The sequence below is a fragment of the Cebus imitator genome, unplaced genomic scaffold, assembly GCF_001604975.1.
Source record: "Cebus imitator isolate Cc_AM_T3 unplaced genomic scaffold, Cebus_imitator-1.0 Scaffold18, whole genome shotgun sequence".
Classification (NCBI taxonomy): Eukaryota; Metazoa; Chordata; class Mammalia; order Primates; family Cebidae; genus Cebus; species Cebus imitator.
This window is the reverse complement of record NW_016107333.1, coordinates 5,820,068-5,832,723: the sequence shown is the minus strand read 5'-3', so window position 1 is coordinate 5,832,723 and position 12,656 is coordinate 5,820,068. Positions and strand designations below refer to the sequence as shown.

The following is a 12,656-nucleotide window of genomic DNA, read 5'->3' as shown; positions in this document are numbered from 1 at the left end:
GTGGTGGCTCACACCTGTAATCCTGGCACTTTGGGAGGCCAAGGCGGGCGGATCACCTGAGGTCAGGAGTTTGAGACCAGCCTGACCAACATGGAGAAACCCCATCTCTACTAACGTCCGCCTCCCAAATAGCTGGGATTACTGGTGCACACCACCATACCCAGCTGATTTTTTGTATTTTTTAGTAGAGATGGGGATTTACTATTTTGGCCAGTCTGGCCTCAAACTCCTGACCTCATGATCTGCCCGCCTCGGCCTCCCAAAGTGCTGGGATTACAGGCATTGGCCACCACGCCCAGCTATTCTGCATTTTTAAAAGAGACACTTGGGATGGTGCAGCATGTGGTGTGGAGAGGCTGGCCTGCTGGATGCTGGGGTCCAGAGGAATTGCTGTTGACCTCCCACAGTCCTGGCTTTGCTCTCCAGCCTAGCAGACCTAGACAGACAGCCTCCATACCAGGAACTCCACACACTCCTGTTAACCAAGCTCAGAGATACTGAGTGGCTTAGACTCTTTCAGCCTGAGTGTTGGTGCACTGTGCATGCCTCCTGGGCCACTGTAGTATTGGGGTGTCTTTGGTGAGCCTGGAACCAGATCCAAGGTGGTTAGGGTGATCTTAAGAGGGGCCTCTCAGCAACTGTAGGATCATCTTGCAAAAGATTGACTCTCTCTCTCTGCTGTTGGACTAACCCATCCAGTCCTGACTGCCTTTTCTCCATTTATCCCTTTTTTTTTTTTTGAGATGGAGTCTTGCTCTGTCTCACCCAGGCTGTAGTGGTGCAATCTTGGCTCACTGCAGCCTCTACCTTCCATATTTAAGCGATTCTTCCTGCCTCAGCCTCCCAAGTAGCTGGGACTACAGGCACGTGCCACCACACCTGGCTAATTTTGTATTTTTAATAGAGTCAAGGTTTTACCATGTTGGCCAGGCTGGTCTTGAATTCCTGACCTTAGGTGATCCACCTGCCTCAGCCTCCCAAAGTGCTGGCATTACAGGCGTGAACCACTGTGCCCAGCCTCCCTATTTATTCCTGTGTCTGTTTGCTGAGCAGTCCCCCGTCTCCTAGGTTTTTTTTTTTTGTTTGTTTGTTTGTTTTTTTAAGACTTACTGGTGTTTTGAAACTGGTCACTATCCAGTTTTCTTGCTCAGGAGGCCACTAGATCCTCTCAGGAGGCCACTAGATCCTCTCATGTGACTAATCCTTTATTCTTGGTATTCAAGCTTAAGTCTGAGGAGGCAGTCTTATTTTTCTTATTTCCAAGTCCTTGTACTTGCTGGAATCAGGAAGAGAGAGGGTTCCTCCTTCTTGGAATCCCCAAATTCCAACAAGAAATAGGATGGAGGAGGGTAAGCTACACAGGGCCCAGAGCATTGGGTGGGGCACTTTGCTGTACTACACATGCCCTCTCTCGCTGTGTTTGTTAGAGGCTTGCCATGTTTCAGGCACAGCTGAGTGTTAGGGACATAATGGCAAGCAAGGCAGACTCAGCCTTTGCTCTCATGGAACTTGATCCAGTGGGAGAGACAGACATTAATCAAATCATCCCATTACCTGTAATTACAAACCATGAAATGCTCAAAGGAGAACATGTGATACCATAGCACCTGTAACACAAGGACCAGATTCAGGGTATAGGGTTGGGGAAGGCTTCCCTAAAGAATATCTCACAGGAAACAGAGGATTTAGAAAGGTAGAGAGGAAGGTAGGGCTGAGTCTGAGGACAGAAGAGATTCTGTGGTAGGCTGCAGGCTGCTTGAGGAAGAGGTGCTTCCTTTTGCTGCGCTCCGGAGTCCAGAAGGTGCTCAGTGCAGGTTGGTGTATGGACTAGAAAGGCTGCAGGCAGGCTGGGAAAGCACTGGAGCTACCTGCAAGGGGTGGTTTTTGTCAAAGGTACAGGGTTCCCAGATGGTCTCTCCCCAGATGCCGGAGCTTTAGGGGGTACTTTGGGGAAGAACAAACATCTTTCTGTAGATAAATACTTGTTCTCATAAGTAAGACAGCTTTCTAGATATTGAATCAATTATGATAATGTTAATTAGTACTCAGACATCTTACATTAAATATTTATAGGGGGCCAGGCATGGTGGTTCTCGCCTGTTATCCCAGCACTTTGAGAGGCCGAGGCGGGCGGATCACCTGAGGTCAGGAGTTCGAAACCAGCCTGACCAACATGGCAAAACCCCATTTCTACTAAAAATACAAAAAATAGCCAGGCGTGGTGGCATGCACCTGTAATCCCAGCTCCTCACAGGAGGCTGAGGCAGGAGAATCTCCTGAACCTGGGAAGCAGAGGTGCAGTGAGCCGAGATTGCACCAGTGCACTCCAGCCTGGGCAACAAGAGTGAAACTCCATCACACACACACACAAAAGGCTGGGCCCAGTGGCTCACGCCTGTAATCCTAGCACTTTGGGGCCGAGGTGGGTGGATCACCTGAGGTCAGGAGTTTGAGACCAGCCAGGCCAACATGGCAAAACCCTGTCTCTACTAAAAATATAAAAATTAGCTGGGCATGGTGGCACATGCCTGTAATCCCAGCTACTTAGGAGGCTGAGGAAGGAAAATGGCTTGAACCCAGGAGGCAGAGGTTGCAGTGAGCTGAGATAACACCACTGCCCTCCAGCCTGGGTGATACACCAAGACTCCATCTCAAAAAAAAAAAAAAAAAAAAAAAAAAAAAAAAAAAAAAAAAAAAAAAAAAAAAAAGGAGAAAATAATATCAGAATATTCTGTGGCACTGATGATTGTGTATCAATCAGGAATTAATATGAAGCAAATCAGAGTTTAAGATGATATAAATAGCCCTTTTCAAGACCCTGTAGATTTTCATTTTTCTTGACAGGATGCTAAAACACTAAGTTCTCTGATTTTCAGCATGGGAAAGCTTTTTAAACAGTAAATAGTGGGCCAGGTGTGGTGGTTCACGCCTGTAATCCCAGCACTTTGGGAGGCCAAGGCAGGTGGATCATGAGGTCAGGAGTTCAAGACCTGCCTGACCAACATGGTGAAACCCCATCTCTACCAAAGATAGAAAAATTAGCTGGGCGTGGTGGCACACACCTGTAATCCCAGCTACTCGGGAGGCTGAGGCAGGAGAATCGCTTGAACCCAGGAGGCTGAGGTTATAGTGAGCCAAGATCGTTCCACTGCACTCCTGCCTGGGCGTCAGAGTGAGACTTGTCTCAAAAAAAAAAAAAATTTTTTTTTTATTTTCAGCCTTGAAGGAAAACAAAACAAAACAAAACAAAAAGACTAAGTAGTAACACTGAGAAAGGTGCTTCCTTCCAAGACCTCTAGACTCTGGTAACAGTAGCCTCTGGCAATGTGTGGCTGTCTAACCAAAATTGAATAAAATTTAAAATTCAGTTCCTCAGTTGCACTAGCCATGTTTCCATCGCTCATTGCTGCATATGGCTAGTGGCTATTGTATTGAATGACACAGACTGAGACCATTTCCATCATCGCAGAAAGTTCTTTTGGACTGTGCTGCTCTGAAGCATTTTTTGTCCTGGGAGTACCACTTTGTAGAGCAGGTATTGACACAATGTTGGCTGAAATGGCTCTTCCTTCCTTGCCCCATGAATGGTTAGATGGAATAAGGTGCTGAAACACTTGCTGAAATGTTCTTGCAAATCAAGTGTTGGAAGCTCACTGGGTCTCATCTCTCTCTTCTGCCGACAGTGTTGGAGAGCTGGCTGGACTACACTGGGGAACTGGAGCCCCCTGAGCCGCTGGCCAGGCTTCCGCAGCTCAAGCATTGCATCAAGCAGCTGCTGACGGACCTCAGCAAGGTGCAGCAGATCGCCCTCTGCTGCTCAACATGAAACTGGGCACCCAAAACTCATGGGGGCACAATCCTAGGGCACCCACAGGTGGAGCTTCGCATATTTAAATAAATAAACCTAGCATGCTGAATGCACGTGACACCGACTGACTTCAGGGATCTGGGCTAGGAATGTGATGGACATTGGACAAAGTGGCCATTTTGGCTGCTGGAGGACACTCTGATCTTGAAGCCTACCAGAAAGGTAGCAAATAGACTCTTGGGATTCCCTTCTTCTGTGCACATCGTTGAATGAAGAGAGTCTTTTTGCACAAACTTCACTTGAAATCGTGCCACTGATGATAAATGGAATGAGAGCCAAAAAAGTTTAGTTGGAGACAGTTGTAAATTCAATTTGCAGTTTATTTAATTGACTTTTCTGTCAGGTTGGGGCACATGCCAGCTCCCTGGTTTCTGCCTGGCATGGTGTTTAGGCAGCAGACATCATTTTCCTTTTCTAGCTTCATGGGAATGTTGTGACCTCACCATGCTGTGGAGGTTGGGAAGGAGCAGAGTCTTGGCTGCCCTGTTTTCTCCTTAGGACTCTTCACTTTTCTCACATCTCTTGCATGACTTCATGGTACTGGGGACAAGTTTGTATGCTTTCACCCCAGAGCTGGCTGGGTTATGGCTTTTGTAGCAGAGTCCATACAGCCTATGGAAGAACTAGAATATCACGGTAATAAGAATCTAGGAAGAATTCCAAACTGAAGCAGGCAGGGTCTGGAACCCAAAGGACAGCATTTTCTATCCACTTCTTAATATTGACAGCTTCCCAATTCTATTTAATGTCCAAAAAAAATGTTTCCCAAAATTTTGAACTCTTTCACTGTAAAGATTTGTTAAAAGAATGTGGTTTAGGGAGTTACCTTATTTTATATTGTTGTAAACAAACTTCAGATTCTATATGTGCCGCTTTTCTCCTTCCTGAAGGGTATGTTGAGTAGTCAGTGTTTTCAGAATTGTTTTGTTACTATATTTTAACATTTAAAATTTCCTGTTTGTATCATTTTGTGAGATCAAGGTGATTATGCTGCTTAAGGTCCAGGTACAACCTATTTGTACCTTTTGAGACAATATTTGTGTTACTTTTGCAGGTTACGGTTCCACATATAATTGCTATATTTTGTTTTTCCTTACTAGGCAAAGTTAAAATATTCCATGCTTTGAGTAGTGACCCATTTCACTACTTCGTTTTCTTATCACTATAAGGCAGAAATCAAAGCACAGTTGTCCATTAACACTTAGAAGTTAATTATGGGTTTATGAGTCTATAATGTTATATTGCTGCAAACATTTACTATGTAAACGTGAAGTAGCCAATAATATCTCAATTGTAGTAACAGTATCTTTAGTGACCTTTGGAATAGTTAAGCACAGGTCATTGTGGTCATGAATTCAGGCCTCTGTACTAAGATCTATTTCAGGGAATGCTCTGTCTAGTGATTTGTTCACCATTTGATATATAATGAATTATAGGACAAGTATAAGCTGATCTGCTATAGCTGATCCATCAGAGAGAATACATGTGGCTATACGTCTGTAACAAAACTGACGATTCCTCTACAAGAGGCTGTTTCTCACTGCTGATGTTGGTGTTTCTGTGTGGGAAGAAATGCACAGGCATGCACGGCATGTACGTTCAGACAGCTGCATTGTACGAATTCTGTTATGCAGTCTGAAAAGGGAAGAAACAGGATGGCCTTCTGTAGCCACAACTGTGAGGTGTGATGATTGTTACATTATTAGATTACTGATTTTTCTTTTCTGAAAATACATTTGAGTTTTAATCACATCTGTGGAAGCTGTAACTTTTAAAGTAGTCAATTTCATGTCTTCTTCAAAGATGGAAGCAGAAACTGAATTACCCTAATTTTGCCGACTGTCCATTATTGGGTTTATTGTTTGGTTTTTAGTAAAGGAAGTTATCCCATTTCACTCATTGTGACTTTTGTTCTTAGGGAAGCAGAGAAGTCTCCCCAAGTTCTTGTAACCTCAGTGTGCTTCCCTAATTTAAAGCCATGTTGAGGGGCTCCATTACCAATTCCTAGGTCAAGGTGAATTAACCCTAAGTTGGAGCACTGGAAACCGTTATTTGCAAACATTGCTGTTACAATTTAGAAATATGTGCACTACCGGCCGGGCGCAATGGCTTACACCTGTAATCCCAGCACTTTGGGAGGCCGAGGCAGGCGGATCACCTGAGGTCAGGAGTCCAAGACCAGCCTGTCCAACATGGTGAAACCCCGTCTCTACTAAAAATACAAAAATTAGCTGGGCATGGTGGCAGTCGCCTGTAATCTCAGCTACTCGGGAGGCTGAGGCAGAATTGCTGGAACCCGGAGGCGGAAGTTGCAATGAGCCAAGATCACACCACTGCACTCTAGCCTGGGTGACAACAGCAAGACTCTGTCTCAAAAAAAAAAAGAAAAAAGAAAAAAAAAAATATGTGCACTACCTAAGTTTTGTCTTTTGAGAAAAACTATCCACCTATAAAAAATTACCTTGACAAAAATAGTTCCGGTTTGACTAATCATTTTGTTCTTTAAGTGGTAAGTGTATGCAAGGTGGATCCTTGATGAGCCAACATTGCACTGTGGATACATATCTATGTTTACGCGCTATTAGAACAGAAGGCGCTGTATATAGAAGTGTGCTTTGAAGCAATATTTGCAAAACATGCAAACTTCTGTATCTGTATTTGGAAAAAATAAAACAGGTTCTTGTTGCTATGTTTCAGTTACATATTATTGAGTTACAATCATGTACCATATAACGTTTCTGTCAACCATGGACCCTATGTACAGGGTGGTCCCATAAGATTATAATGAAGCTGAAAAATTCCTATCACTTAGTAGTGTCCTGATGGTCCTACTGTATAGGCCTAGGCTAATGTGTGGACTTGTCTTAGCTTTTAACAAAAATTTAAAAAGTAAAATATAAAAATTAAAGTAGAAAAAACCTCATACAATAAGAATATAAAGAAAATATATTTGTATAGCTCTACCATGTGTGTAAACACAAAGTGTTATCATGAAAGTCAGAATTAAAATTAAAAAGCTTAAAAAATAAAAAAGTTGGTCTGGCAGGGTACCTCAAACCTATAATCCTAGTACTTGAGGAGGCTGAGGCTGGAAACCCAGTCTGTAAATAAGGGGCCAGGTGCTATAACCCCAGCACTTTGGGAGGCCAAGGCAGGCAGATCACCTGAGGTCAAGAGCTCGAGACCAGCCTGGCCTACATGGCAAAACCCCATACTAAAAATACAAAAATTAGCATTGTGGTGCATGCCTGTAGTTCCAGCTACTTGGGTGGCTAAGGCAGGAGAATCGCTTGAACCTGGGAGGTGGAGGTTGCAGTGAGCCGAGATTGCCCACTTCAACCTGGGCAACAGAGTGAAACTCTGTGTCAAAAAACCAAAAAACAAAATAAATAAACTAAGGCTAACTTATTATTGAAGAAAGAAATTTAAAAAAAAATAAGTTTAGTAGTTTTTGACTAGCCTGGGCAACATGGTGAAACCCCACCTCTACACAAAGTAGCTAGGCATGGTGGTGTGCCCCCATATTCCTGGCTACTTGGGAGGCTGAGGCAGGAAGATCACCTGAGCCTTGGAGCCAGAAGTTGCGGTGAACCTAGATTGTGCCACTGTACTCCAGCCTGGACAACAAAGTGAAATCCTGTCTCAAAAAAAAAGAAAAAATTTAGTGTAGTCTGTGTTCAGTGTTTACAAATTCAGGAGTAGCGTACAGTAGCATCCTAGAACTTCACACTCACTCATCACTTAGCCAGAACAATGTCCAGTCCTGCAAACGCGATCTGTGGTACAGGTAACTGTTTTACTACATATAGTATATTAAATATTTTTTTTTTGGGGGGGGGAAGGAATCTTGCCCTGTCACCCAAGCTAGAGTGCAATGGCACAATCTTGGCTCACTGCAACCTCTAACTCCTGGGTTCAAACGATTCTCCTGCCTCAGCCTCACAAGTAGCTGGGATTACAGATGCCCACCACTACACCCAGCTAATTTTTGTATTTTTAGTAGAGATGGGATTTCACCACGTTAGCCAGGCTGGCCCCGAACCCCTAACCTTGTGATCTGCCCGCCTCGGCCTCCCAAAGTGCTGAGATTACAGGTGTTAGCCACCGTACCCAGCCTATACTACATTTTTACTGAAACTTTTCTACGTATAGATATGCAAATACCATTGTTATAACTGCCTGTAGTATTCAGTACGGTACCATGCTGTACAGGCTTGAAGCCTGAGAGCAGTCGACTCTACCACAAAGCATAGGTGTATGTAGGCTATACCATCTAGTTTGCTTAAGTACACGCTAATGAGACTCACACAATGATAAAACTGCCTAAAGGGTCGTATTTCAGAGCATATCCGCATTGTTAAGTGACACATGACTGTATAAAGTTCTTCACCATTCTTTTTTTTTTTTGAGATGGAGTTTCGCTCTTGTTGCCCAGACTGGAGTGCAATGGCACGATCTTGGCTCACCGCAACCTCCACCTCCTGGGTTCAGGCAATTCTCCTGCCTCAGCCTCCTGAGTAGCTGGGATTACAGGCACGCGCCACCATGCCCAGCTAATTTTTTTTTGCAGTTTTAGTAGAGACGGGGTTTCACCATGTTGACCAGGATGGTCTCGATCTCTTGACCTCGTGATCCACCCGCCTCGGCCTCCCAAAGTGCTGGGATTACAGGCGTGAGCCACCGCACCCGGCCCACCATTCTTTTTTATTGAGAAGTTTCACTCTTGCTGCCCAGGCTGGAGTGCCATGGTGTGACCTCGGCTCACTGCAACCTACATCTCCTGAGTTCATGTGATTCTCCTGCCCCAGCCTCCCAAGTAGCTGGGATTACAGGTGTTCACCACCACACACAACTAATTTTGTATTTTTCGCAGAGATGTGGTTTCACCTTGTCGGTTAGGCTGGTCTCGAACTCTTTATCTGTTTGCCTTGGCCTCCCAAAGTGCTGGGATTACAAGTGTGTGCCAATACACCCGGCTAATTTTGTATTTTTAATAGGGATGGGGTTTCACCACCTTGGTCTGGCTGGTCTCAAACTCCTGACCTCAAGTGACCCATCAGCCTCAGCCTCCCAAAGTGCTGGGATTACAGGCAACAACCACTGTGTTTGGCCTTCTTCATCTATTCTTAATCTTCTTCAAACACTATCTTTTAAATAAGCCTGTTCTTACCTTCTAAACAACTGCCTTTTCCAGGGAGGCAGGTGCAAACTCTGCCAAGAAATCTCAAAGTATGCAAAAATACTTCTGAATTTGTCTTTAATATTCAAAAGCAAAATACCCCTCACCAACTTCCAGCCCAGTCTCACTCATGCTTTGTGGTGTGAACTGCAGGCTTAGATTTTGATTGCTGAGAGCAGTGCAAGACAGGTCTGGCCTTCCTTTTATTAGCAAATGTCACTCACTGCAATAGAACCTAATTGGGACCAATCCAAGGTGTCCATGGACCCCAACTAGCTCCTCCCTGGGTGGGCAGAGCCTCTGGAAACAGTACGTTTAGCATTTCAGAACAGGTCATCCTCATTATTTGCCTAATTCTTCCTTCCCTTTGTAAACGATTATGCTAGTTTAAAAAACAAAAGGGAAGACCAAGCACGGTGGCTCACACCTGTAATACAAGCACTTTGGGAGGCTAAGGTGGGCGGATCACGAGGTCAGGAGTTTGAGACCAGCCTGACCAACATGGTGAAACCCCGTCTGTACTAAAAATACAAAAAGTAGCTGGGTATGGTGGGCGTGCCTGTAATCCCAGCTACTCGGGAGGCTGAGACAGGAAAATCGTTTGAACCCGGGAGGCGGAGGTTGCGGTGAGCCGAGAGCGGGCCACTGCACTCCAGCCTGGGCGATAGAGCGAGACTCCGTCTCAAAAACAAAAACGAACCAAAGAGAGCCAGTTGAAGAGACATTAAAATGAGTAGCTTCAGTAATGTAAATAATCCATTAGTCCACACTGGTTCTGCTTAACTCCTACCACAGGCCTAAAATTTGGCAAGGAAGGTGATCAAGTCTGGCGGCATAAGCCAGAACTCACAAGAACTAGTCTGTGTCTGTAAGGGTGTGCAGTGAACACTTCACATTAAAATGACCCAATAACTTGGACCTTTTGGGAAGCCTGTACTCCAAAGGGCAGGTGCAAGTCGACGCCCACATTGGTATAGAGGTAGCTAGTTAAGTGAGCATTTAATAGAGCCAGCTATTCCACGTGGAAGAAACCCAAGTGGGTCCTTGGGACCCCAGGTGGAAAACTTCCCATATGTGGTAGAGGGATGACCCAGGTTCTGTCAATATTGTGGGATCTTTAGATCCCACAATAGCCAACGAAGGCCTTATTCTTACGTACTCCCAACTTCGTTTCGCCACTAGCCAGAAGTGCGGTGGGAAACAGGCTCGGTAAAATAAACCCAACAAAGAACGAATGAAAGAGACACACCAGACCAAAGGCGCTGCCAAAACTCGTTTTTCATTAACACGGGGTGCGGTCCTAGGTTCAGACCCCCGGACCGGACCATGGCCCCAGTCCACACAGGGCACCCGGCCCTGGCCGCCCCTAGCTCCACCGCTCAGCCAGTGATGCGCACATCCGTGCGGCGGCGGATCCGCCGGGCCCGCGTCGCCTCGGGCAGGATGGCAAGCAGCTGCTCTTGCACCAGCATCTCCACGATCTGCTCCTTGGTGCGGATGTCAGGCCGCAGCCACTGGCGGGAGAGCTCCCGCAGCTGCCGGAACGCCTCCCGGGGACCAGCCGCGTCCTGGTAGCGGAACTGCCGGAAACGCTGGCGGAACGTCTCGGGGCCGGGTCTAGAGCCGGCGGGGCCTGGTGGGAAGCGCGCTTCGCCTTCGGCCTGAGGCGCGATGCTCATGGGTGCAGGCCCAAGGGGCAGCTCCGGGGCTGCAGAGACCGCAGCCTGGGGCGTAGGGATGCCCTCGGGGACCGCGGCGTTGGGGCTGGAAGGCTCGGGGGCAGGCGGTGAGGCCTCTGGCACCAAGGAGCCCACAGAGTTACGCTCACGGTCTGAGCTCGAACAGGCTCCTTCCGATTTCTCCGGTGGCACCGCCGCGGGACTCCCAGTGGCCGCCAGGATCGGCTCCGTAGCCGCCATAACTCTGGCTCCGGGCGTCACTCTTTGTTCGGCAGCTATGGGCTCAGCACTGCGTCTGCGCGGGGGCGGGGTGAGCAGGGAGACGTTTCCGGTTAAAGGGCAGAGCTCGCGCCACCCTTGAGGGAGGCGGCCTTGGGACCAGCGGGGAGTGCGCGGAGCTTACCTGCACCAGCGAAGCGCCTGCAGCAGCCGGAAGCAAAAGTCTCTGGCTTCTCTGCGTCCAAGTCTGCGTGTGAGACCCCGGAAGCAGCGCGCGGGCTTCCGGAAGCGGCGCCCTCTAGCGTTCTCGAGTCGCATGAGGAGGCTGCTGCACTCGAGGTGCCGGAGGCCGAGCTGCGGATGGCTTGGGCTCTTTCCGAATGGTGGCGCCTCTGAGCGCCAGTTCGAGGAGGAGTTGGAGGAGGAGCCTGAATGTTTCCAGGTAGACTTCGAGTCCCGGATCTTATCCGTGAGCCGCTTCGGCTTGCAGGGGAGCTTTCCGTGCGGGCGCCCTTTCTGATTGACCCTGATGAGCTGCAGCTCTGACGGCCCCTCCTTCTGGAACGATTAGGGTGATGGCTGGCCGGAGCTTGTCCGGGTGGTGCCCGGCCGGTGACCCGAACAGGGGAGCGGGACGGCCTCCGGGCTCTCGGGGAGAGCCCGTCTCGAGAAAGTTCTCTCGCTAGGTCAAAGTAGGAGGGCGATAGCACCCCCGCTTTCTGCGAGGATAACGGGCTACAACACATCGCCTGGCATGAAGGAAATGCTCGAGAACTCTTTGCTATTGTTATTTTTCGCGTGTCTTCCGAAACCAACGGAAAGGCGGCTCTGTGGGTTCTGTTAACTTCAAGATTATTAAGTGAACTTTAAGTGCGTTGCCCTTTATGGTGGCCGCTGGCCGCCTGAGTTGACTGAGCCCTTGCAACGTAGCTAGTTGTTAACCCTCGAAATATAGCGAATTGAGATGTGCTGTATTGTAAAATATGGGACTTAGTACGAAAAAGACTAATGTAAAATATCTCAGTACTTTTTGATACTCATTACATGTTGGACCACAATGTTTTGCATATACTGGGTCAAATAAAAATATTATAATTAATTTCACCTATGTGTTTTTACTTTTTAAATGCAGCTCCAAAAACTATTTAAATTGCATATGCGGTTTACAATATATTTCCGTTGAACAGCGTTGGGTTAGAGTGAGGCTGCCTTGGTGGAATCCCCTTTGTACCCACCTCAGACTTGTTGGGAGGATTAAATAAGTTAAGCCCTTGGAGAGAAAGGGCTTTTAAGAAGTTTGCTGTTGTTTTTATTAGGTAAACTGCTTGCTATCTCTGAGCTACCGTTTCCTTATCAGTAAAATGTGGATGTAATAGAACTTATCTCTCAGAGGTAACAGTATTCAGTGAGATGCAGGTAAAAGCATGTGGCTCTGACAGCCCTCGACCAGGTGGCTTTCTGTTTGATAACTGACTCACAAATAGTTGTTTTGTTTTGTTTTGTTTGAGACTGAGTCCTCCCTCTGTCACCCAGGCTGGAGGGCAGTGGCGCCATCTCAGCTCACTGTAACCTCCACCTCCCGGGTTCAAGCGATTCTCCTGCCTCAGTCTCCTGAGTAGCTGGGATTACTGGTGTCCGCCACCACACCTGGCTAATGTTTTGGTAGAGGCGGGGTTTCACCATGTTGGCCAGACTGGTCTGGAAATACTTT

General features: G+C 47.0%; 3 protein-coding genes across 11 annotated transcripts in view; 2 read left to right on the top strand and 1 right to left on the bottom strand.

The window, feature by feature from the left end:
* The window catches only part of PHF20 (PHD finger protein 20), a 176,320-nt gene extending 169,763 nt beyond the window's left edge, over positions 1 to 6,557 (top strand). For all 7 annotated transcript variants that reach the window (XM_017513044.2, XM_017513016.2, XM_017513035.2 and 4 more), the window contains one exon: positions 3,684 to 6,557. In XM_017513044.2, coding sequence (XP_017368533.1) covers positions 3,684 to 3,826 — 143 coding nt within the window. In that variant the 3' untranslated portion in view covers positions 3,827 to 6,557. The remainder of the gene's footprint in view (positions 1 to 3,683) is intronic.
* A 3,748-nt stretch (positions 6,558 to 10,305) lies between these two features.
* Positions 10,306 to 11,298, bottom strand: SCAND1 (SCAN domain containing 1). Its single transcript, XM_017513003.2, has 2 exons — positions 11,130 to 11,298; positions 10,306 to 11,021 (listed from the first exon to the last, which is right to left on the bottom strand). Exons 1-2 carry the CDS (start codon positions 11,261 to 11,263, stop codon positions 10,427 to 10,429), a joined length of 729 nt encoding a protein of 242 aa, XP_017368492.1. The 5' UTR covers positions 11,264 to 11,298; the 3' UTR covers positions 10,306 to 10,426.
* The window catches only part of CNBD2 (cyclic nucleotide binding domain containing 2), a 68,143-nt gene continuing 66,736 nt past the window's right edge, over positions 11,250 to 12,656 (top strand). For all 3 annotated transcript variants that reach the window (XM_037732883.1, XM_017512970.2, XM_017512958.2), the window contains exon 1: positions 11,250 to 11,387. In XM_037732883.1, the coding sequence (XP_037588811.1) occupies positions 11,262 to 11,387 (126 nt within the window). In that variant the 5' untranslated portion in view covers positions 11,250 to 11,261. The remainder of the gene's footprint in view (positions 11,388 to 12,656) is intronic.